Genomic DNA, 25110 nt, shown 5'->3' on the forward strand with positions numbered 1-25110 from the left:
TTTGGTAAGGTGTTCCCATGTGTCGTGCCATCTGACAAATGTGTGACTAGAAAGGCCTTCACCCCTCCTGCGACCGAGTCACTGGTATCCCCTAAAGTCTAGGGTGTACAACGAATTGTGCATAGGAGTATCCCAGGTTAGGATTCACTTGGGATTTTTCTTAGAAATATTTATCTTTTGTACTCTTTAAAGTTAATGAGCTATTATCACTGTAAATGTTCTGCTTTATTCACCATGGGTTTAGTTATTCTCCAGTCTGGGATTGCTGTGCTCTAGTGGCCAATGATACGACCATTTGATATCTTCTTAAAAAGCCCATCTAGCTGATTAAGGCATTATGACACTTTTTATGGCTGGTTGATACTTAAAGTATACAACGAATCTTTAGTCTGACATTTATGGGAAATTCAGATTTTTTACTATTGTATAAAGTTATAACTTTTTTAAGTTGACACCATATTGTTAAATCTTATTGGCGTTGACATAATTCTGTTCTTTGTATGCAAAAAGTGTTTGATACAGCGTGACAATTATACTGAAAGAAAACTCGCCACATTACCAAGCTTCCCTTATCAATTACATTTTTAGCTGATGTTGGCAATTTTCTGTAGAAAGCTTTTAGCTCTTGGGCACGCATTCAAATGCCATTGAAGTGCTTAGTGGTTAAATATGTTAACATAAATATTTCAAGTTCTCTTGGACGCAGTCTGCCTTGGCACAGTTTCCACCGGGTAGTGGTTCATGAATGTTACTACACTGGCTTGGCCAGCGCAATGTAAAATACATATTGTCTAGGTGACCGGCATGGCAATTTCTCCCAAGATGTACTCGAATTTTTAATCTTGTTACACACTTGTTAAAAAAAAATGGAACAATGTCATCTATGAATGTTGGTTCCCTACTTTGTGTGTCCTCCTTCCTGCCTTCTGGAACTATGAGAGTTGTATATGTTAATGTGGATGTGAAGCTGGGCAGGCGTGCGATGGAGAGTGCTGAGCGGAATGTATTTCAGGTGGCCAGGTGTTGATGGAGGTGCTGATGCCACTCTGGCAGGGTGTTCTGTTCTGCAGAGGGGCCCACTTAATACGATTTAGTATATTACATTTTTCGTTTTCTTTGGGGACCGAATAAATTACCAGATCAGTGCACTTAAGGTCGAGAAAGACCTTGCAAAAAGTGAAGCTATATTTTGGGGGTTGTTTTCCTAGAATGAATGTGAATAAAAAGTGATAATGCATGGTTCCGTAGTCACCCCCTATCATGCCAGTTTTATGAGGTAATGGTTTATCTGATAGTTGGTGCATTTCTGACGCCACAAAGCGTATGGGCATGCACCTATCAAAACACGTATTTTATTCTGCCTCCAGGTTGCCATTTACTCTATTTTGCGCTTTACTGTAGTGTGCATCGCAAACAAGAATGTTTAGCATGGTTATTGAGTTGTCTAGGTTCAGGAAAAAACAAAAAGGTGGTTCACCACTAAACTTATTGCCTTGAACTCTAACATGATGGTAGTGATTTTTGGCCTCTGCGCACATTAGCACTGTGGACCAGTGTGAAGTGCGTGCGCTCTCTGCGTGCGTGTGGTGAGATTGGCCTGCCCTCCCATAGGAATGCATCGGGGATATGCGTGTCCATGGTAATTCCTGATATGAAAGGAGTGCAGTGGCGAATTTATTATGTGTGAACTTGTGAGAATAAATGCTGCGCAATGGTGTGCGCAGATTTATGGTGACTGGGGGAGAAATGACTCTTTTTAGAAGTTGGCATTTCTGTGTAATGTGTGTCTGCCTGCCTGGTGTGAATTGCATGTCTGGCTTGTGATTAACAGGTGCTGGATGATGTGGGTGGCTCCAGGAGCCAGGATGGGTCTGCCAAGTGGTGAATAGGGAGATCTGCATGTAGATGGGAGGGAGGAGTCGCACCTGGGACCTGAATAGGGTTGCGCCTTCCCGCCACAATGCTGGCTCCGTGCCCTGTGGTGCGTCTGAGCACTGAGCCCCCACCTGACAAAGGAGAGAGGAGCTGAGCACAACAAAGTGCTCCAAAGCTGTTTTTTTTCCCCAGCCCTGTGCTGTCACAAAGGGAAAATGCTGTATAAATATAGGGGCTGTGGCCCCATGAAATTGTTCAGCCCTGTGCATTGTTCCTGGGGGCTTGCTGCTGGTGGGGCCCAGGAGGGACCTCCATGGGGGCTACCTCCCAGCTGGAGGTCCTTGTGTGCTGGCCCCTGGGCCCTACATTGCCCCCCCAGATCCCTCCAGGACTTCTTGGACCTTTTGCTCCTCCTTTGACTTTGCCAAGACCTGATGCTGCTTCTTTGCGCCCAGATTTGGCTCCAAAAGGAGCCCTGGAGCTTGGCAGCGCTGAGCTGCATATTGCCCTGAGGGAATCCCCAGCATAGGGATTCCCCCGAAATTGCTGAGATTAGCGGGTGCCCAGCTAATCGCGAGGCGGGTGCCCAACCCGCGATTGTGGCCTTCTGATTTTGTTTTATTAGCGGGTGGTATTTACCTTTTAGTCGGTGCCCACCCCGCTTTATATTAAGTGCGAGGAAGTCTACCCCTCTTGCCACAGAGGAAAAATCACCGCTGCGGCCGAGCCCAAACCGGAATTCAGGCGCCCTTTGCCCGGGACGTGGGCGGGGCCTGATATCCGGCCGGAAGAGGCGCCAGAGTTGTTGACAACGCGGGCTCCCGTGAGCTGTGGGGAGCGCAGGATGAGGAGTGCGGAAGGAACCCAGCGGGTTCCCTGGAGAAGTCCCGGGTCCCAAGAAGGGGCCCGGGTGAAGAGCGGTGCAACGGATCACCCACGAGACTCTTAGGAGCGAGAGAGCCCCACCTGCTGCCACCGCTGTGAGAAGACTTCTGCATGCGCCACCGAAGAGCCCGGGTGAGTGGGTTTCGCAGTAAATGGTGCCTGGCAGAGGCATCCGGTCAGAGCGACTCAGTTTGTGCAGCGGGCCGCTCCAATGTGGCGATATTTGTTTTAAAGGTCCCCGGGGTGGAGGGGGGTCCCGAGGTCCCCTGCTGCCCATGTTGGATATTATTTCCCAGCAGCCCTACTTTGCAGGGGTCAGCCGCAATGATGGGGCATAATGATCTTCGAGCCCCAGAGGAGGGCTCCCGTGCCCGTGCCCCTACCAGTGTGACCCAGAGTATTGAGAGCCCCATCAAGGCCCAGAGGGCACAGTGGTGCCAGGGCCCTTTTCCTGATCCACAGCTGCGCCGCACCAGCTGCAACGTTTTTGTGCAGTTATTGAGAGAGTCCCTGAGAGGGACAGAAGTGGAACAGAGGTGCCAGGCCGTCCCCATTATTTACAGCTGCGCAGCCATTAGTGCCAGCTGCACCGTTAAGGTGCACAGTTCTCTGGGGTAATGTCTTGTGAAGTTAGGAGTGAGATTCACTCCTTTGCCCCACACTTTCCCAGCTGCCCAGCAAGTAGTGGGCAGCTTCTACGTTTAGGTTTGCACAGTGGCGCTCCCTTGACGTTCGCTGCATAGGCAGCAGCCCTGACTCTTTGGCCATAGGGCATTTGAGCCCCTTTTTGAGATGGCCAGTTGGACTGTTAGAATTGTAGGGTGCCAGGCCCTAATGTGATTGTGGTGCTAAGAAATGTAATGTATGTAGTATGATTACGCACCCGGTTTTATACCTCTAAATGTAGTTTTATTATTATGCGGTTGTTTTGCATATTATGGTTTGTGCTAGTGAGATTGTTTCCCTGTGTGATTTATGCCCCTAATGGGAGTTATGCTTAGGAGGTTAGGGTCTAATGTGTTTAGACTTGTGAAATGATTGCATATTGTGTTTATGCTGGTGAGGTTGGCGCAGAATGTAATTCGCGCCTGATGTGATACTGTGCATAATGTAGTTTGTTACAGGCTGATGCTAAGTACAGTGATTACCAGTGGTTACTGGTTGTACGTTTATGATCTGTTTTACTAAGTTCACTTTGTGATGGTTCTGACAGTGGTCCAGTGGGCCTTGTCAGGTGCATAAAATCCATTGTAGATATGACCCTGAGCCAGGTGGCACCATATATATTATGTGTATACTATTCTAATGTGTTATGAGAATACAATGGCTATTTTTGATATAATCCTGTGTGGAGTTCCTTTTGTAGTGTGCCTGGGATGTTGTTGCTGTGTGCGTGCGCAAATGCTTTACACATGGCCTCCGGGATAAGCCTGACTGCTAATGCCAAGCTACCAAGGGGGTGAGCAGGGGTTATCTTTGGCGTGTAACTCCCAAGCCCTGACTAGAGAGGTGGTGTGTGCCTGGCTTTGGTGGACGCCTTAGCCAACCAGAGATCCCATTTCTAAGAGGCGGAAACCTCCACACTCTGGATATACTCTCTGGAGAGAAACTTGGGGCCTTCTGATATGCAAGCCAAGTGTAAGACACGGGATGTTACATTTGTAGGGGAGAGAGGCCTAGTTCTTCGTGTGAGCTGCGGATGAATTTTCTTTTTTTTTTTTTTTTTTTTTTTTTTTTTTTTTAAAACCTTTATTTATCAAATGCACAATACACAGCGTCTGCCTACAACCCCGCAGGGCCGGCCGCTATGACATACAATAGAAGGATAGAAAGGAAATTATTAGAACAGAACGCTGTTAAAGCCATCTCTAAGCAAAGAGTGCCGTGTGGAGCCGCGAGCAATAGTAAGAGGATAGAAAAAGGTTTAATTTTATAGTTTTGTCGAGGTCAAAATTATAACACTACGAAGAGAGTAGAGGCAAAGAAAAGACCAGGATAGCTATCATCGTTCAAGAACACTGACCCCCGACCCCAAGGAAGCGAGGAAACGCAGAGGAAAAGAAGAAAGAGAGAAAAAGAAAAAGAGGGCCATAGAACAAAGAAGAACACAAAACACATCCCATCCCCCCACCCTGCATACCAACGGAAGGCCACGGCCCACCCCCCCCCAATAGGCATGCCTGTCGCCCCAAGAGTACCCCCAAGTGGGAAAGAGAATAGAGAGAGTGAGAAAGGACATCCCACTCCCCAACTCCCGGAAGAGGAGGGAGGAGCCAAATTCAATATGGTCCCGGTCCCCACCGGCCCCGTAAGCATCCCCCCGCCAGAAGTATCACATGCAAAACAGTTGTAACAAGCAGAACTGCAGGCGGGGAAATCAAATCCAAATCTGAGAATAAATCATACAATAGGCAGTCCCATGCTCAAACAGTGACAATCTCAGCTCGACCAGTCCATAAACCGATAACAAGGAAAAGCAATGAGGCCCGGCCCGATCCTAGGTACGTCCCCGAATAGAGTCCCTGGAGACGACTCGCCCCCTCTGAAAACAAGAAACAACATGGCAGCATAGATTGGAAAGCGAAAGGCGGGCACAACATTATCTTTCACGGACATATCCGCCGTACAGTCTCTTCCCACTCCGTAAGATAGTGAAACCATAACAGTCTTAATTACAATGAAAACGGGGTGGGACATTACGGTGTGCACAATCCAAAGCCTAGTCGAAGATGTTCCAATCTGAGTCCCCATTAGCTCATCAGTCCAGATCTACAACCAAAGTTCTTCAGCCCTGGCCAGAGCGCAACAGTCCCCCTGAGCACGTCAGCCGAGGAAAGCCTAATCCGCACAGAGCCGGGATATAAAATGGCCACAGTCGATGAAGAAACAGGAGACGGGGACAAAATGGAGGTCCCCAGGCGGCAGCCGCACCATAGGCAGACAGGAGAAGCACCCCCATATACACAAACGGACATACCTTCCATCGCCGGGAAAAAGGCACTTGGGAAGCAGCAGGCTCAGGGGGATACAGTTGCCGGGTTAATGGAGGTTGGGGAAACAGTAACTTCTCCACGGGCAAGGTCCCAGACTCCAGTGTCATGTGCAACAATGTGTCCCCGGTACCAATGCCGGACTGCCAATCACGGGAGCCGCGGTGTAGGCTGGCGTTCCGCACCTCCGTGTCAGCACTCGGTCCCACGACTTCCCCCTCCGTGATTGTCAGAGCCGAGTCAGTGCATCCCTGCGAGACGGCCGGTCGGACCCACTCCGTCCGCCATGTAGCGTTGCCTCCCATCATGGTAGCTAGTGCACGCAATTCCGCCCTGAGCTCGATTAGTGCCATGAGGACATCCCGGCAGGTCGGCTCTGTCTGCAAGTTATGCTGCTCCGCAGCGCGAGGCCATGAACGCCTCACCACGTCCCATTTAATATCTGGCAGGGGGTCGCTGGCATGATGCAGGAGGGTAGTCTCCGCGACAAGAAGGGCAGTCGCCATTTTCGGTGTCCGGTGGGGCGCAGTACTGGAGGAGGACAAAGACTGTCTCAGTGAGTCCGGGATCGGGCGGAGGAGCCTCTCGATTCCGGAGCGTTGCGCTAGGTGAATCACTGCCGCCGCGGTGCAAGTCTGGGCAGTCTTGGGGGGATCCACTTACTTCGGACGGCGCAGGGCAGCCCCAGCCGGGGAAACGATAACGACAAAGGAGAGCTGGACCCTCTCACACTAATCACGCAGGGCTGTGGCGCAGGTGATGCAAAGTAAATCCGTCCGACCCATCAAACAGCGTTGATTCCAAAGAGTGGATCCCCACTTCCCGGACACAGCAAACGCATGCCGGTCTGAAGGTCCACGGCGGCCAGGAGCAGCACTGGTCTCAGCGCACGGGCATGGGGACGCCGCCCGATGCGACGATATCTTCGGGAATCCAGCAGATAGGGACCTCGGCGGGGAACCGGGAATGTCTGTACAATAGTGGCTATGGTCCGCTGCGGTGTAAGTCCGGATTAAAGATCAGGATATATGTGCAAAAAATATCGGCTTGCGGAGCCGAGAATCGAGCGTCCGTTCAGGTCGCCATCTTGGCTCCTCCCCTGCGGATGAATTTTCGAAAAGCCAGAGTAGTCCATTTTCAAATGAAAACACTGCTTCCCGTGAGTAATCCAGAGCACTGGTAATCTGCAATTATTAGCAAGGCCTTTCCCAGATAGAATTACCTATGGTACATTAGGAGCTACATCAGTGTGACATTACTGTTCAGAAATCGCAACAACATTCCAGAATCGATTAGATTCAAAACAGCAAACTTCAAGCATCAAAAGTCTTCAAAAATCAAGAATATCTGACGCACAGATCAGGGGTAGATACAAAAATTAAACCCTGATGCTTTTACATCAAAATCCTTCTTTGTAAGTAAATTGTGAGTTGCACCAATGTGCTGGCCGTGGTTCTGAAAATCAGCCACTTCGGGGGCAGAATTGCTTTCATTATTGGCATTGGAATAAAGTCAGTGAATTGTTTTAAAAGAGATTAGTTTCTATTAAAATGCGGTCTTCTAAAATAGTTTCATTCACTTGCAGTAATTGTCTTTGAAAGATAGCTGATGAAAGAAAATGCAACAATCAACAAGGTGATGGATGTAAAGCTTGAATTAATCTCAGCCTCTGGCAATCCCTCTGGGCCGTATTCCAGACCATCAAGAAAAATAGTCTGGATCGTTAAGACTATTTCTAATGGATGCAGCTTCGTAACCTTATTAATTATCCCTCCAGGTTTCAGACTGGTCTGGAAAAGTGTTTGCTCACCAATGTCTCTCCAGCGCCACCAGGTGGTGCCATGTCATTACAACCGTGACTCCGCCTCCAGATAAGATGACACTGATGTATATTAGGTTACAACAGGCATGCAGAGGTTAGGTCTTGGTTTTGCTAGCTTTATTGATGTGGGTACGGAGCACGGTTTGTGTTTCACGGACAAAATTGCTCAAAATTTCGAAAGCAGTTAGGTGATATCTATGTGTCATCCGAAAGTTTCATGTTGCAACTGCAAGCTTAGTTGACGATGTTCATTTTCGACCTTCCGTGCATCTATCTGCATGTGTTTTCTGGGATTGGAGCACCACAGTGAGGCTTGGATTTTGGTGCCTCCATGCATTGGGGAGCCGGAGGCCACGTTGTCTTTGGCATTAGCCTGCAGAGCAACACAAAAGCAATCTCCTCTGCCTGTAGATAGATCAACTGCCAGGAAATGATCTTCCCTAAGATTGTCCATTAAAAAATAAAATAATAACAAGCATTTGCAATGCAATAGGTTGCGCATTTACGCAAGTTTGAGCTATTGGCATTGTAAATGACAATGCCTTTTTATTTTTGTTTTGTTTCCTTTTTAAAACATAAATAAAAGGCATTGTCAGTTACAAGCCCAATAGCTTAAACTCGCATAAATGCGTGACCTATTGCATTGCAAATGCTTGTTTCTGTAGCCATTGTCTTCATTTACTGTCGTTCCTGGCTGCTCCTTTTCTTTCTGGTTTGCAGTAGACATATTATTACTCATATAATTTATATCATTTTAGAAATTACTAGCAGCCCGTCCCGACGTTGTCAGGGGATTTGGCCGTCCCGACGTTATCTGGGTATATAAAAGAATGTCAGCCTCTACACCCGATAATGACGGCGCCAACATTCAGCGTGTGTAGCCTCACCGTGTCCCAAAGGGGCATCGCGATGCTGTGCTGTGATGATGCCGATGCTGTGCGTGTCCCGAATTTCTCCCCCAATGACAGTGTGCACTCGCGCCTCAGCCGTCCTGGCCTGCACAATGTGGCCGGGTGCCTCAGTATGTGAATGCACTTCTGAAGTTCTGAAACAGCACACACCTGCACAGGACGTGTACGTGATAGGACGCTATTCACGTTATAGGACGCTATTCTCATGGACGCTATTCTCACACACCATAGGACGCTAGACACAGTGCGGAAACACGCCTCACACGTCCTGGCCTGCACAATGTGCCCATGTACCTCCGTACGCGATGCTGTGCGTGTATCAAATTTCTCCCCCAATGACAGTGTGCACACGCGCCTCAGCCGTCCTGGCCTGCACAATGTGCCCGGGTGCCTCAGTACGTGAATGCACTTCTGAAACAGTACACACTTGCACTGGATGTGTACGTGATAGGACGCTATTCACGTGATAGGACGCTATTCTCACGGATGCTGCAGGCTAGGACACTCCTCAGAGCTCGCGCTACTTCCAACTGACTATTTTGTCCCAGAACGTTTTTCCCCTTACAAAGTATATGTAGGGCTGCTGTATAGCCTATGTCCATCTGCTTATACTCACCTTTCCAATGCTGTATTGGGTGTTCTGATTGGCGCTGTAGTTCCGGAGCGGCTCAATGATTAGAGCGGCAGACCCTGATGCAGAGGTCTAGCCCGGGACCAGGGTCTCGGCGGGTCTTGGGCTAAAAATTCCCAGACCTGATAATTCTCGCCTCTGTGCCTATTCCAATCATGGAGTCCCACTCTGCAACTCTGGGCAATAGCTTGCTTAATCTCCACAACGCCCCCCACAACGCTAAGGATGCCTGGCCTCCACCTTGGGGGTGCCCAGGAGTGGAGGCCTCACAGGGAAAGCCAGGATGGGTTCCACAGCGGTATTCGTACAAGCGCCTTTAGACCCTTACGGGTGAGTAGTGCGCTATACAAGTATCAATTTAAATTTTTACTGACCCGCCTCAAAGGTTTGGGCTCTCTCTTTATAATATTAGTATAGCTATGAAGATTACATTTTTTGTGTATACTGGAACTGGGTTTCAACCTATGTCTAGTATTTTTTTCCATGTAGTCTGATTCTCATGGAAAATACAATTCTTCATTTTGGCATAAGCAAGTCAACAAAGGAGGATAGAAAAGCTATACTAAAACCAGTGTTCGGCATCAGGTGGCTAGCTACCCACTGCAAGCAGACACTCATAGCTTTTGTTAATATATATATATATATATATATATATATATATATGTATATATACACACACACAGCTATACTGCAGATTGGCGAAATACCTGGAAAGAGTTAAACAGTAACTCAGAACCCTGGCTGCTGAAAATAACCACCGACCCAGGCAGAAAATAGAATCTTTACCTCTTTAAGCAAAAGATCATTTAACCTCTGAGCACTTTATGAACCTTGACCCTGAAAGACCTCTTATAACTGTAACCCGTGGGTCTTTGCCTCAAAGGATCACTTCTTGGTATTCATTGTACACTGATCAGCACAAAGTCCAGATGCTTCATCGAACCCTGATCTGAAACTCCATGATCCACAGTAACAGTACTGTCTCCCGCTGGTCAGGTGTTAATGGACTACGTTACAGTTCATTAACGTTTTAGTGACTGTATCAATTGTATCGCTGTAATCTAAAACTTACAGCGTTCGCCACTTTGCACAAATTGTACTTTATTACTGTTTTCATTTAACTGCTCTACATGTTCTACAGACTGGTGCAACGGTTTTAACTAACTACGCACTTCAGATAAATAAAAAAAAGTAACACAACAACTTGTTCCATCCGCTACAAAAAGAGGAACTACCGTCTGGCACTTTGATAGCGATAACAGTGATAAGATCCGGCCCCCGACTCGCCCTCCTCCGCCCGGTAACTTTGGTGCATCAAAAAAAGAAGGGAACTTGTCGCCATCATTTGCACGCTCTGTAATTTGCTAATATTGATTAAACAAGTTCATGCCATACAAATTAAACGAAAAGAAATAAGCACAGACTGCCACATGTACGTGGTAACAGTATTCGTGCAATAAATATGTTAAATCAAAAAACACAATTGATGACATGACTTCTTTACTAGAACCAGTGCGAGACCTAACGAGACCTAAAAAACAAGTCACGTATTAAGAAACTCACCGCCGCAGCCCGGCTTGGACAGGAAGCTAGGCAACCTGTGTTGGGACGGGGCCGCAAAAAGACAGGAAGCAGACGGAAGCCCGTGAAGCCAGCCGGAAGTGAGCGTGTGAGCTAGCGGGGCTCCCGTGCTCGTGGAGAGCCTTACCTTCTGCCGACACTGACCCGCTGATGAGGGACAACCAGCGTGGTACGCTGTACCTAAACTAGGAAGAGCAGCGTGTGCCAGGTGATGCGGCGGAGTGACGAAGCCTGTAGCAGCGGAAAGAGCCCCGTGAGTAGGGGGGAGGGGTGTGTGCGCACGCGTGTGTCTGTGTGTGTGTGTGTGTGCGCATGTGTGTGCGCACGTGTGTTTCCGGCATGCTGTTCACAGTCGCAATGGAGCGCATGTTCACGCGCGCGACGTGATCCGATTCCGGCATGCTGCGCGTGCCCATCTCCTGTCTCCTTGAAAGCATAGCCGCTGACTATAGGTCTCGCAGGCGAGACATCGCTTTGCGCTGCATCGCCAGTGCGAGACCTAAAGAAAAAAAAGTGCTATAGGAAGAAGCCAACCTCTTGGTCTTTCTGGAGACTGTCACAATCTTGTTCGGAGTCTTGGCGCCATTCCCTGACACCAGATTCCATTATTGGACAATATCCTGATGTTGAAAAAAGATGATATTCCGGGTCCATCGGCCAACCTTCACTGTGGTCGAGGCCTTTTTGTTTGTTCTACTGTATCTGTTCACAAAAGCTCCTGCACCACATTTGCTTCACCCCTCCCTCCAAGGAATAAGGAAAATGCATGGTCCTACAATCTTGGTGGCTCTGACCCTTACCCAGCGCCCCTTGACACAGCGTGTCTGTGGTGTCTGGTGTTCAATCAGTAGGATTGCCAAGAGCTGTCCCAGCTCTGGTTTAACCTCTTTCAGCGCTAGCACCGTCGCTACCCACGGAGTCTGACACCTGAAGAAATTATATGTGTTTAGAAAGATAAAGTTAAGGTGAACTTTAACAATGTTCTCTTGGTAGAGCGCCTTCCTAGAGCTCAGTCATTTGCCCAGATGGAGGAAGAGTTTGGCTTTGATGGATGCCCTCACAATGCTTGATATATATACCGGAGGATGACAATTTAGATGCTTTTATCTTCCTTCCCCACCATACTACTGATGCTGGTTATTACCTAGGGTTACAAAAATTGAGTTGCCTGAACAGTTCAGCATAAGGTGACATCCTTTACCCCTCTGACCCTGCTTCAAAAAATGAATCCTCATTTACGACTGTACTAGGAAAAGCATTTAGACCGTGGAATTGACCTAAACTTCTACCTGTAACCTGTACCTCGACTGTAAACGTTTATTCTCCTCAGTGGTGCAGCCATTGCTAATCTTTTGGTGAGGCCCTCTTGTAACTTGTCATGGCTGCCTGGGAGAAACACTTGTTTGTACCAGGTTGTTCATATACAGATAGACAGGTGCCATAGACCTTCTCTGGGTGAACCCCACCAGAAAGTCTGGTAGTCCAGACCCAATCTTCGCAGTAAAACCCTAGTTGCGTTACTCATAGCTCATTGTAATAGGGAGTCGAAAACAATTGATTCACTGGACTGAAAAATCTTCACTTCCGGCAGCCTTGGCATCCTCATGGCTAATGCCACCTGACTGTTGAACTAGTATGTTCATGCCTTGCAGGAGTTGGGAAAATGTAATGATCATCCTGCCTTAGCACATGAAAAAGCCATTTACAGACTTCATCAGTGATGGATTGGATGCATCCAGACAGATCTTGGATTGCAGCCTGTATTAAGTGCACCATTGTTTGGTTCATGGGCACAGCTGTCACCATGTGGTGGAACTCTTAAATGTATTCCACTCCGTTTTCTAGCAATGCCAAGGCTACAGTCATGGACATGTTCTTTGATGGTGAGAGGTTGTTCGTGGCGAAAGCAGAGACTTCACTCGAACGCTTGAAAGACTGTAGATGTGGGCCTAGCCAACTATTCCACCAACAATTTGTAAAGTTTGTGTCTACTGCAAGATGGTTCAGTCCTGGCAGAAATGGCCTGATCAGCCCGCCCAGACTCCACAGAAGTGGAACCACTCTTTTCAAAGAATATTGGATTTAGGAGTCTCCATAATTTGCAGCATATCCAGGCTCCTCCATCCTCCAAAGGGTTTGCTGCCTCCCCACCAAACCCTTTTGAGATATCTTCTAGTGCAGGCATGGGCCTCCCATTTTTCCACAAGCTAGGAGTCCATCATGATAGATCGCTGGGACGTCCAGTTGATATTTAAGGGCTAAAGCTTACTTCTCCGGACTGCCCTCTTTCCACTGGGAGCTCAGTTGTGGACGTTTAAGTCCATGCCCTGATGAACAAGTGGGCCATATAGGTGGTGTCTCTTTTATTTGTATTTGTTTTTGATTTATTGAGCGCACTATGACCCAAGGCGCCAAGGCACTTCCATCAGAAAGTAGCAGTCTGTAGGCGGAGAACTTAAGGGAGGGAATACAACCAAGTATTTAAATTCTTATGGAAAGCCATTTGATCAGTTAGAGCAATGTGGATTGGCAAAATATTTCACAATTTGGCTTGTTATGACTTTTGGAGTGTATCGCTCACGCGGGAGGGTATCCAGGGGTATCCAGGCTAAGAAGGGTACTGAGCTGAGGTCTAGGTAAAGAGCCATGTCTTAAGTTTCATGCAGCATTTGACTGAGCAGGTGATTCTGATGTGCCTGATTCCAGGCTCTGGATGTGAGGTATGAGAAGACACAGCTGGCGACTCTGGTTTCCACAGATGCTGGGGATGAGTGAGCAAGAGGCTGACCGAATCTAGGTTTCTGGTTCAGGTGTGGAAATTGATGCAACAGTTGAGTTAAAATGGAATTAGATTGTACAAGGCTTTGTATGTGTTGGCGAGCAGTTTGCGTAGTGTGTATTTGTGAATGGGGAGCCAGTGGAACTCTTTGAGGTGTGAAGTGGTGTGTGTGCAGAGAGGAACCTATGTGTGAGTCTAGTCACTGCATTTGTATGACCCGACGTCTTCTGGTCAGTTGGTTGGTGATGCCCACCTAGAGTGCGTTGCCATAGTGCAGTTTGCTGGTGATGAGGACTTGGGTGATGGCTCTGCATGTGTTAAGAGCCATTTGTAGACGTTTCTGAGGATCTTCATGGTGTAGAAACAGGATGAGGCGACTGCATTGACTTGACAGGTCATCAAGAGTTGGTTGTCCACCACTATGACCATTATCCTGCCATGATTGGCCGGGTAGGAAATTGGTCCGAGATCTGCTGGTCGTAAGGTAGAGTTCCATAGGGAAGTGTTCTTGCTGAAGAGTACACTTCTATTTTGTCTGTGTCGAGTTTGAGACAGTTGGTCTGAATCCAACTGCTGACTTTGGACATGCATGAGGTGAAGTTGGTCCAGATGTTGGAGCTTTCGTCGGAGGAAAGGATGAGTATCGTCAGCATAGGATATGATGATGTAGACGTGCCTTGCAGTGTGAAATGATCCTTATGGTACTCCACAGATGAGGTTGGTGGTGACTGAGGTGTAGGGGAGTCAGTTTGACTGACAGGGTTGATCTGGTGAGGAAAGAGCAGATCCAGTGGAGGGCAGGCCCCTCGTATGCTGGCTTTATGGAGGAGAGGAATGAGGATGGGGTGTGTCAGATTGTCGAATTCAGCTGATGGGTCAAGTAGGATGAGAGCTGTAGTGTCTCCTCTATCCATGATCAGTCTGACGTCTTTAGCAGCAATGGGAAGGTGAGTTTGAGGAGGTGGTGGTTGTTCAGCTTGTTGGCCTGTCATTTGTGGATGACTTTCTCCAGGACTTTAGAAGCATAGGGAGGCAAGGAGATCAATCGGTAGTTAGCCAGCATATCTGCTAAATACTACTACTTGCTGCAGATTTCTTAAAGTAGAATTATCCCCAGGTGTAAGACTGGATCTGGAAAACTTTTTGCCACAGCATCCTTGCGCGCCGGGGGGATGGCACCACGTGACTCCGCCCTGACCACGTCCATGACGTCAGCGAGGATACACAAGTCCCACCCCAGCGTGCCTACGTCAGTTTTTTCTCTTGGATCCGGATTGTGCCCTGGCCTGTTTTTAAGGCCTTCTATATTTTTTTACACGCTTTGGCGTTAAGTGGAACAGTGTGCGAATGCCTTCGGGCTCCAAAATGTGTACCTTCTGTGCGCGTCCCATGTCGGCAACGGACCCTCACCCAATTTGCATGTGGTGCCTGGGTGAGCACCACGACTCTGAGAGCTGTGACGTCTGTCAGCACATGAAGCCTAAGTCACGGCGGCAGCACCGGATGAAGTTGCTGTTGGTGTGCTTGTCCAGATCGGTGTCATCCCAGCATCCGTCCCCTACCTCGGAAGCAAGGAACCGCCGGTTTCGTCTGCGACATCGTCTTTCGCAGCCTACCTTTGGGCGAGGCTCACTGTCTGGTAGGTCATTCAGTTTGTCTCTGAGGCCCTGTCCTCCTTCCGCTGTGGGCGCAGACTCCCCACTGGACAGGCACCCCCCACCTGTCACCTACCTACCCGCCGTTTCCCGGGGAAGAGGCGACTAGGGCCCAAATAACAGCCTATTTACACAGCCGCCGGTATTCTGCGGATGGGTTTACCTGTCACCCCGTTTCCTACAGCCAAACTTTTGGAAGTTCTCCACCAGGGCTCTGGTGGACAAGAGTTGTTCCTTCCCTTTGAAGCGTCACTCCACAATTCTCTTATGGTGGCTTGGGGGCGTCCTGCCCCAGGTGATCCAGTGCCTCAGGCACTTCTGCCTCATCACTGCCCTGCTCCGCAGTACCCTGTTTGTCTTTCTTTCCACCCTTCTACTCAAGGCTCTCTTCTGCGGAATACCTTTCTGTGTTTGCCTGTAGTGTTTCCTCCGCCTCTGGAGGCCCGATGGTTAGATTCACGGGGGCATAATGTCTTTGCTTCTTCTAGCGTTGCCTTGCGGGCGCTTAACACTTTGTGTGTATTGACCAGGGCTACTTCCAGTCTGTGGGACTCTGTGGAGTCCCTTCATTCTCATGTCTCTCATGAGGGTGCCCACGCTGACCTACGGAGCCATGTGTTGGATGGTAGGGAATTGACTGTATTTATTCTTCGTGCGACCTTGGATGTTGCCGATGCTCTAGGCCGTACTATGGCCACTTCTGTGGCTCTAAGTCGCCATGCCTGGCTGCATGCTGCTGTCTTTCCTGAAAATATCAGGGAACGTCGGGTGGATTTACCCTTTGACGGGGTCCTTCTGTTTAACACTCATGCGGACTCCGCCATTCACCGTCTTCTTGCGGGGCTTCGTCCTCCTCCTCCTCCTCCTCCTCCTCCTTCTCCTCCTCCTCAGTAGGTGGTTTTCTTGATCCTCCGGGTTTTAGTGGGAGGTGTTGTCCCACTGATCCTGGAATCTGGTGTGGGGTGACAGTTACACTTTCTGTGCAGGATACTGTGGACTCCTGACCCTGAGTTGGCCTACCTCTTTAGTTAGCTGCTGGTTCAGCCCCCTTTGGCAAGAGTGTTCTTTTTGGCTGCTTACGAAGCCTTCTGTGGTTTTTGCCGCAGGGTTTCTAATTTGTTCTCTGATGCAGGATTTTTTCCCTAGAGTGGTTCCCATACTTCTTGGGCCGTGTCCTACCCTGCGTGGGGTATTTGTAGCTTTGGATAGCCATGTCTTACACTAGGAAGGTGTAGACTTCCCCTTGTGGGTTCCTTTCCCTTCCGGGTTCCTTTCCCTTCCTGGTGTTGCTGTATGCCGCTGGTGCATTTTCTTGGGCAGCTGCGGCGTTGTGCTGCAGTGTTACTGCCTCTGGTTTGCTGTTGGCCTGGTCCTCTGTCTGGTGTCCAGAAGGGTTATTTTCCTGTGCTGACGACTCGGTAGACACCCAGTGGCGCCCGCCTGTTTTTCTGGTACATGGCCAAAGGTCTTGGAGTGAGGCCTGGCGCCTCTGCTTCTGGTTTTTCGGGAGCTTTATGGGACAATGTTTTACTCTTCCACCCGCCTTCTTACTGAGGCGCTGTTCTGTCTGGCCTGTTGACGTCCAGCTGTGATGAGTTTGACCGCCCTCTTCACTTGGGGTGTTCCCGGTGGAGGGCTCTTGCCCTCGTTTCTGCTCTTCTCCTTGGAGGCTCTGGGTTACTCTTCTTCCTCGATACTCCCCTGCGTTGCCTTTACCTGGGGCTTCCGATGGAACTCCCTGGTACTTTGGCTGCTGGCCTCCTCTTCTATTGCCTGTACCGGGGGCCTCCGATGGAGGTCCCTGGTACATTGGCTGCTGGTCGCCTTTCGTATTGACTTTATCAGGGGCTTCCGGTGGAGGTCTCTGGTACATTGGCTGAAGGCATCCTTTTGTTTTTCCCTTCCTTCCTTCTGCTTCGTGAAGGTGGGGCTGCGGATTGCTGCTGTGACACATCTCCTGTAGGGTGGTGTTCTCCGCGACATTGGGGTTTTGGTCTGCTTGTTAACGGGACTGGGCTCTTTTCCCTGTTCCTGTGGCTCACCCCCTGTTGGAAAGGACTGGATTGTTCCCTGTACTAGCGACTTGTCCCCTGTCGGGTTCTTGGGTTCGCCTGAGCTGGGGTGGTCCTCTCGCAGACCCTTCTTCCTCTTTGGTATGTCTAGGGTATCTATTCTATGTTAAGGAATCTCCGGCTAGTAGTCTCTATCAGTTGTACGAGTTACTTGCCTTCGGTATCTCGTAGAGACGATTCTAGCCGCAGATTCTTTCACGACCGCCCTTCCTCCCCGTTCTGCGAGGGCCCTCTCGGTCTTCTGCACTCGCCTGCTTCCGGGTGGTTGTCTTTTGCGTGTGCCTTTTCTTCCTCCCTCCTTTGGGGGATGTTTGTCTTCTTGTTATTGCTCCTTTCTTGACTTTTATAGGCACTTCTGCGTCCCGGTATCCTGGTCTCCAGTGAGAGGTTCTCTTGTGCTTCTTCTTGAGTAATTTAAAGGTTATCTTGCAAAGTAACTATTTTTACAGTACTGTACAGTACATTTTTTCCGTTTTGGTCATTTTTGGTTTAGATAAGTTATTTATATTTCTAAACTGGTGTGGTGTCTATTTGTAGTGTTTTCACTTTATTACTGTATGTTGGCACAAATGCTCTACACACTACCTCTAAGATAAGCCTGTCTGCTCATGCCAAGCTACCAAGGGGTGAGCAGGGGTATTTTAGAAGTGTACCCCCTTACCCTGATAAGAGGCAAGGGTCCCTATTTTTCACAATTACCTACCTGTGCCTACTAGAGACCCCCAAATCAGCGGCCGACAAATTGGTGCAAGTCTGTAGAGGGCAACCATCGCGGTTGCATTGCAAACACATGAAGTGGTGCAGGGTGCGGTTCCCTCACAATGCGGTGTAGGCAGTGGCTCGGTGACGGTTGTCCAGATGGGGTCTATGAGCCTAAGGCTTACAGTTCAGGGTGAGGCAGTGCTCAATGCGGAGCTGGCAGGTTGCAGAGTGCGGTGCCCATAGGACGCGGTGCAAGCAACGGCTCGCTTGTGATCGTCGAGACTGCGTCTGTGAGACCAAGGATGCAGTGTGAAGTGCGGCAGTGCCTTGTGTGGGGCCTTTAGGAATGGAATGGAATAGGAATTTGTATAGCGCAAAACTGCCACCCTACGGGTATCCTGGCGCTTGGATCAAAGAGAGAAAATCAAATAGCAGAGTCCGTAGCACAGAAGCTAAGAAGCGTTCCTTGGAAAGAGCCAGGTTTTCAGACTCTTCCTGAACCCGATCAGTGAGCTTTCCTGCCTAAGTGTCAGAGGCAGCGCATTCCAGATATGTGAGGCAAGTACTCCGAAGGCTCTACCCACCTTCCGGGACCTCTTAAACCTGGTAGTTGTAATCAAATTGGTATTTGACGATCTGAACTGCCTCCTTGGGTATACCAAGTGAACATTTCTTGGACTAGGACCCTGTCCATGTGCTACCCTATATACAATACTGACACGGAATCCTGTGACCGACTCGGTGACCGACTTGGTTGCCCTTTTCTTCTACAGCAACTGAAACCAGCGGTCCCAGAGACTGTGCCCAGAAGGATGGTGAGGTATTTCCTGTTCCTGAGACCTCGTGAACAGGGGTCAAGCTCCACTTCCAAGCCCTTTGACACACTTCTCAAGCAGGATACACACAGAGTTCCTCTCCTTGGCAGAAACAGCTACCTCAGACCAACCCCAGAAAGCACACAGAAAAGGGGCAGTATTCCTCCTCCAGTTTCTTCCAGCTCTTCTCGTTGGCTTTGGTTCCTCTTGAAGTCCAAAGTCTAAAAGTCTGGGGTCTGGACCCCTCTTTTTATAATACAAAATCCTTTGTTCACTATGGCAGAAAAGCTCTTTGCGCTGCCCAAACCAGTTCTGTCTTCTCTGGTGCAGCTTCCTGGCAGGAGGTGGAGACAGCATTGTTTATGGAGGACCAGGCCCATTGAGGTATGAAAGAAATCTCCACCCCCTACTCTGAATGCAGCCACGGTCTATTCAACCCAGCCCTGGAAAGGCAGGAGAGACCTAACCCCCCCACCCTCCCCCAAAGTGGCTGTCTGAACAGAATGCACATCCCCAGCCTCTGTCACCCCAAAGCCAGATGGTCAGTACACAACCTAGCAGAGGCACACTGGATGGTTAGGCAAGAAAATACCTACTTTCCAAAAGAAATATCTTCAAATTCTAAGTACAGACATATCAAACTTTAGTTTCCTATCTTGTACCCATGGGCAGTTATGCTCATAAGCTGTTATAAGCAAACTCCCGATTCTATCTGATGTGACAGATAGCCTGAAATTGGCAGTATTTCACTATCGGGACATTCCACACACATTAGGTAATGTCCTACCTTTCACATACAATACACCCTGCCCACAGGGGTACCTTGAGCTTACCTTAGGGGTGACCAACATGTATGAAAAGGGAAGGTTAGGGCTTGGCAAGTGGGTACACTTGCCAGGTCAATGTGTGGGTACCAAACTGCACACAGATACTGCAGTGGTAGATCTCAGTTATATTTACAGGCTGCTCCTGTGGGTGGCACAATGCATGCTGCAGGCCCAGTAGCAGCATTTGATTTACAGGTCCGGGGCACACACAGTGCACTGTACTAGGGACTGACTAGTAAAAAAGATACCCCAATCATGGATTCGCTAATCCATAACAACAAATTCCAGGGAGCACTTGCACTTTGGCACTGAACAGCAGTGGTAAAGTGCCCAAAGAATCTAGACCAGCAAAACGAGGCAATGGCTAAAAATACTGGGGAAACACATGCCAAAGATGCCAGGTCTAACACATGCCTTCACCTGGCACCTATCGATTTTCAGGTTCATAGGGAGGACCATTTTCCGCAGCTTGTCCTGCAGGACTGCCTATTGTAAAGCCCATTTGTCCGACCAACCTCCATTGGAGTGTTCTGCTTTGGTATTGATTTTAAAGTTTAGGGATCTCCAGTTAGAAGGATCCTTCAGAATAATCCTTCAGTAACGCGCTTTCTGGTACAACTTCTCTTTTTTTATTTATTTATTTTTTATTTTATGGAGTTTTATATTGCGCACACTTGACCCGGTGTCTGGTATTACATAGCACTAGTTGGGTTAAATGAGGACACATTCATTTTTGTTAGGCACAGGGGAGATTAAGTGATTTGCCCAGAATCACAGGATGTTCACACTCCTTGCCGAGACTCGAAACCCGGTTGCCCAGATTCGATGTGGACTGCCCAAACCGTTAGGCCAACTCCTCTCCCCTACTGTCTAATCCCAGATTCCTCACTGCCCACCCCGTTCTTCAGAGTGGTTTCCTAAATTGGGGCATTAGGCCCCAATTTATGTTCCACATTCTGTTCAATCATTGTGTTAATCCCTCCACCTCTAGGTGCATAGAAGTAGTTATGTGGAGATTCGGCTGTTGGAGGATCTTTTCTCCTTCCGTAAGGCTATTAAAACCTTCTTATTTTAACTTGGTTCCTTTTCTTTAGCTGTTGTGTTTCCTGTGGCTGTTGCGTGTTACCTTGCCATGCGCCAGGACGCCCCTTAGCTGGGGCCGCTGTGCGCAGTACAAATTCACGTAACATAACATAACATGTGAAACTGAGCGAGTCCTCAGGGGTGGTCCTATATGGAACTCCATGTCATCATTTCCAGAGGCAAGACAGAGCCACCATAAAGTACGATGGCACCACCTACCAACACACAGAATCTGCTGCAGGAAAATTTTCCAGATCCAGTGTGGCTCCTAGGAAGATTCAAAAGAGTGCGGAATAAGTGGTTTGACAGGAGAATCCACCAAAAAGCATTACCAAAGCGAAATAACTTTTTCAAATGTTATAGATGTCCTTGTTTAGCATTGTTGAATTTTCATGTTTGGCAACCTATGTGAAAGCTGTTTGAAGGCAAAAAAACTATTCCGGCTTGATTGGCAACAATTAAAACCAGTATTTCAGCTACGAGAATTCATCAAAATATATATGCTTTTTCTGATGGCAACTTGTGCTCAACATCAAAAACATTAGTGAAGGCTCATTTTTCTCTATAGCCTTAGAGCCAGGCGTAGCGGGCTCTACTGGCCATTAAAGGCCCACTAAAGCTTTTGGTGAGGTCCTTCAACAAGGGAGCAGGGCTTTAATGGCCCATAGAGCCCACTATGGGGGGCTCTAAAGCTATTAAAACATTCCGCCCCTTGAGCGCAGAATAAAAGAAAGGCCTCACAGATCCAGAGGGGATTGAAATCCCCTTGGGCTCCTTGAGGCCTTTGTTCACAACAAACATTGGGATGTTGGCACTCCAGGCTTCTGCCGTCCATTAGAAGCCCAGATGACTCAATTGTTTTCAGTGGAGCTCCCAGCATTGCAATGTTCGAATATTCCTTGAAAATTGATTTTTTGTTGTTGTTTAGTACCTTGCATGTCATTCAGTTCTGCCTGCTTATTCGCTACGTGCAAATGTTTATATGCTTGAGGATAATTCAGTTGTAAGAGATACTTTACGTTACTCCATGGAGCTAGTAAGTCACAAAACCCTTGTAATCTTTAAGCACCTCCTACAGAAACACATGAGGTTTTATCTTCGGGATGAGGCTGGCTGTTGATCACATGTAGTCCTCTGTACATGGTTCTAATCAAACGTGCATCTTTCTTGTATCCTACAGTTTAAGGTTGACGGTGAATGGTGGACATGGATTGATTACGATCGTTTCCAGGAGCTCATCGCACAGAACCAAGAGAATGAAGGAAACAAGATCTTCTCTGCGCTGGATTACATGGCGAAAACTCCCGCTTGGGCATTATTTGGGGCCAGCGAGAGGGGCTTCGATCCTGTAGAGACGCGATTTCAGAGGAAGAAAGCCAAAGATATCTCTGGGTGCTGATGCTGTGATTGCGCTTTTGTCACCCTGAACTGTTTGCTGGGACTGCGGTTTTGATGGTGGTTGACTCTTGTTTTTATATTTTTTTTTGCCTCTAAGAAGAGATCTTCCAAAAATCTGTTCTGGCCGCACCAGCAGCCCCTCCATTCCCTTTAAGGTGTTCTCAACCTTACTGTTTGAGATAATCCTCGCAATGAACGTGCTGAAAAAAATTAATAAAACTTCATGGGACAATCTTTTTATAAAAGTGCAAATGTTAATTAAATTTGTTACAGCTGATGCGAATTGCCACTTACTAGAAAAATAAGTGAAACAAGCAGTAAAAAGGAAGTGAAAACATTCAGATCGTTTTAACCCCTTGTATGCTGGTGACGAACCCCAGTCGTCACGCTCTGCGGTGCTCGTGTGCTGATGACGGCTGGGGTTCGTCACGGCCCCGCCCTGTTCGTTTGTTTACCGCACAGCGGCGGAAACGGGCCAGCAGCGAAGTGGTTAAAGTTGAAAGTGACTTTTACAGTAAAGTGGGTATTGTATGAATTTATGTTTGAAAAGTGACAGCTAAGATGGGGGAGCAATGTTGAGGGTCTGCCCCTTTATTCAGAGGATAATAATAATAATAATAACAGATCACTCAGCCGAATATATCACTTGTGATCAAGTGAGAATCCCTCAGAACACACAGTTACTTCAGCCCAAGAAATTGTCCTCAACCTATTTCACTGACCTATGCTATGAGGTGACCCCCTTGTGTAGGCATGCGAGTCATATCACCGTCTTTTAATTTTGAAATTACCAGGAGTTAAAATATTTATCCAATAAATTGGATTTTGGGTGACTTTTTTATTTTACATATATTTTAATAAAATTGGCTGGTCCCAAGACAGTGTGTACCAGATATTGAAAGGATATTTACACCGGCCTCCAATATGCATCAATGAAAAATAATGCAAAACTGATGCTGCTGTGTATGTTTTTTGACCTTTACCTATTTCTGCCAAGGAAGTGTGTCCAACCACACACGTTTTTGTATATTGAGAGGCACACTTCACAAATGTTTTCATGTAAGGATTTATGAGGTAAATTAAGTTCTGTATGAATTTAGAGGTCAATAAAATAAAATGTAAAAAATATTTGTAGTTGAAGATTATTTTTAATTGTCTCGCAAACCTCACTAGTATTACTTGAAGCACCTTAACTAGAATCAAAAAGCCAGCCAGGTGACGTTCTTAGGTCGTCCAAGTTTGTTTTTTGTCATCTGCTTTCCTTAAATATTGTGTGACATATGAATATTATATTTTGTTCATGAAAAGCAGGTCTGCAAATTCCAGAATATAATTATTGCTCTACAGAAGTTGGGCAATACAACTTGACTGGCCTTCACTCACGCAGGTGGTTTGGAATAAGGTGGCATCAGTAGGTTATGCATCTGAAGTGTGTCCTTCCCACATGATCAGCTCTAAATATATGCCATCCGGTTGAGGTGCTCTGTAGATCTTTTTGTTTTTGTGCTGTAGTTGTTCAAACACTAGAAAATCAGCAGGTGTTGCTATTTGTAATGTGACATGTGCCAGTCACTTCTGCTTTTCTGCTAGCATAGGGCTACTTCTTGCTATTGTTTTGGGAAAATACGTTATTTTATGATGTGTTTGATTTATCAACTCAACCTCTATGCTGTATTTGTAGTCTGATTGGTAATCTCATGATCAAAGGGGAATTAATCACTTGTGTTAATATTACACAGTCCTAAGAAAATTGTATCAGAGACCCTCAACCACACATGCACAGTCTGCGGTATATGTTTTTTCTCCGCTCATGGGGTAAGGAGGATTGTATCATCATTGGGTCTTATCACTTGAGGGTTCAGGTCTCCGACTGATTTACCGTGCTCCATCAGGAGAGAGACTGTCTGGGTAGTGGCAGTCATGAAAGTGATAAAAATATCTCCTTTTCTGTATATAAAATGCTTTAGTCACGAAAGGGATATGTTTAAAAGAAAACGTTGGTGCTCAATTGGATACGTTATTGGTCCACTGCATCTCATGTGAGGTCAACATGTTTTGGCCAGAGGTGACCTTCATCAGGACCAGAGCTTGAGTTGAGTGGTCTAGATTTTAGAACACTGCTTGTCTAGTAAGGGTAAGTTGAATCACTTACCACTCTTCGTCAAGGAGCACAGATGCTCGTAGCTGACGTGGTCATAGGTGCCTATGACTTTAAAGGGAGGCTGAAAATCCACAGTGGGACACAGGAAGCAATATGACGGTCCTTACGGACGCCCATCTCAACAGGCACTCTTGTAGTCCTCCTCATCCCGGATGTTACTCTGAGTGGTAGCCACATCAGTAATGATCACCATAGTGTATTTATGATTCAAAAGAATGGTTTTCTACTTGGTTGTCTTATAGATAACTGAGTCTGTGTGGAGTGTTTCAATTGATAGCGTCATTTTCATTGTCCAGGTCAGATCGAGTAGCTATTTTTTAAATAGTTAGTAAATTTGCAAATGATAAGTTCCAGGACTAATTTTCAAGAATGGTCTAACATAGCGTCTAGTTTTTTCTTGAGAGGGGTGCTTCTGTCTAGTTGACTTCGATTCTTTAGATTAAAGAAAAACAAATGCCTCTGTGGCCAGCTCCAATTCAGTTTAACTCAGTTAGATTCATAGGGAGTGCTTCACTTGAAGAACATTATAGATGGCGATTGCACACCTCTTCTTCAAGCCATCCTCCTTAACATAGACAGCCATCCTGTCATTCAAAAAATCAGAGCCTCTGAACACATTTTGATCTGCTTGTGGTTCTTGACTTCTTTACCAATTGAGTGGATTATGATGTTTTGTGTAAGGTAAGTGATACCTTATCTGTGGATAGTACTTTAACAGAAAAGCCAATTCAGTGCTTTGGCAGAAATGGAAGATTTGGAGATGCATTATTGGTGCAGTTACTTCGTCAATAGGGGAGCAACTTTCAAAGTCTAGTCCTTTCCCTACTGATGCCAATTTACAATAACTGAACAAGTAAGGTAGCATCTAATAACAGTGGTTCATTTCAAGACTGTCAATTAACTGGGCAATTCATAGACAGATG

General features: G+C 47.3%; 1 protein-coding gene across 3 annotated transcripts in view; it reads left to right on the top strand.

Moving 5' to 3' along the window:
- LOC147729693 (S-adenosyl-L-methionine-dependent tRNA 4-demethylwyosine synthase TYW1-like) overlaps nt 1–23154 on the top strand; it is a 683091-nt gene extending 659937 nt beyond the window's left edge. Inside the window, exons 16-17 of one of the 3 annotated variants that reach the window (XR_015308342.1) lie at nt 21809–22371; nt 22514–23131. Coding sequence is in view for 2 of the 3 variants with exons in the window: in XM_086954579.1 (XP_086810705.1) it covers nt 21809–22027 (219 nt within the window). In the remaining variant the exon portion in view is untranslated. Of the gene's footprint in view, nt 1–21808 lie in introns of all 3 variants that reach the window. The other 2 variants (XM_086954579.1, XM_086954580.1) reach the window with 2 other exon arrangements.
- Nucleotides 23155–25110: the final 1956 nt, after the last annotated feature.

This window comes from Lissotriton vulgaris, chromosome 2_1, assembly GCF_964263255.1.
Source record: "Lissotriton vulgaris chromosome 2_1, aLisVul1.2, whole genome shotgun sequence".
In the NCBI taxonomy this organism is placed as follows: Eukaryota; Metazoa; Chordata; class Amphibia; order Caudata; family Salamandridae; genus Lissotriton; species Lissotriton vulgaris.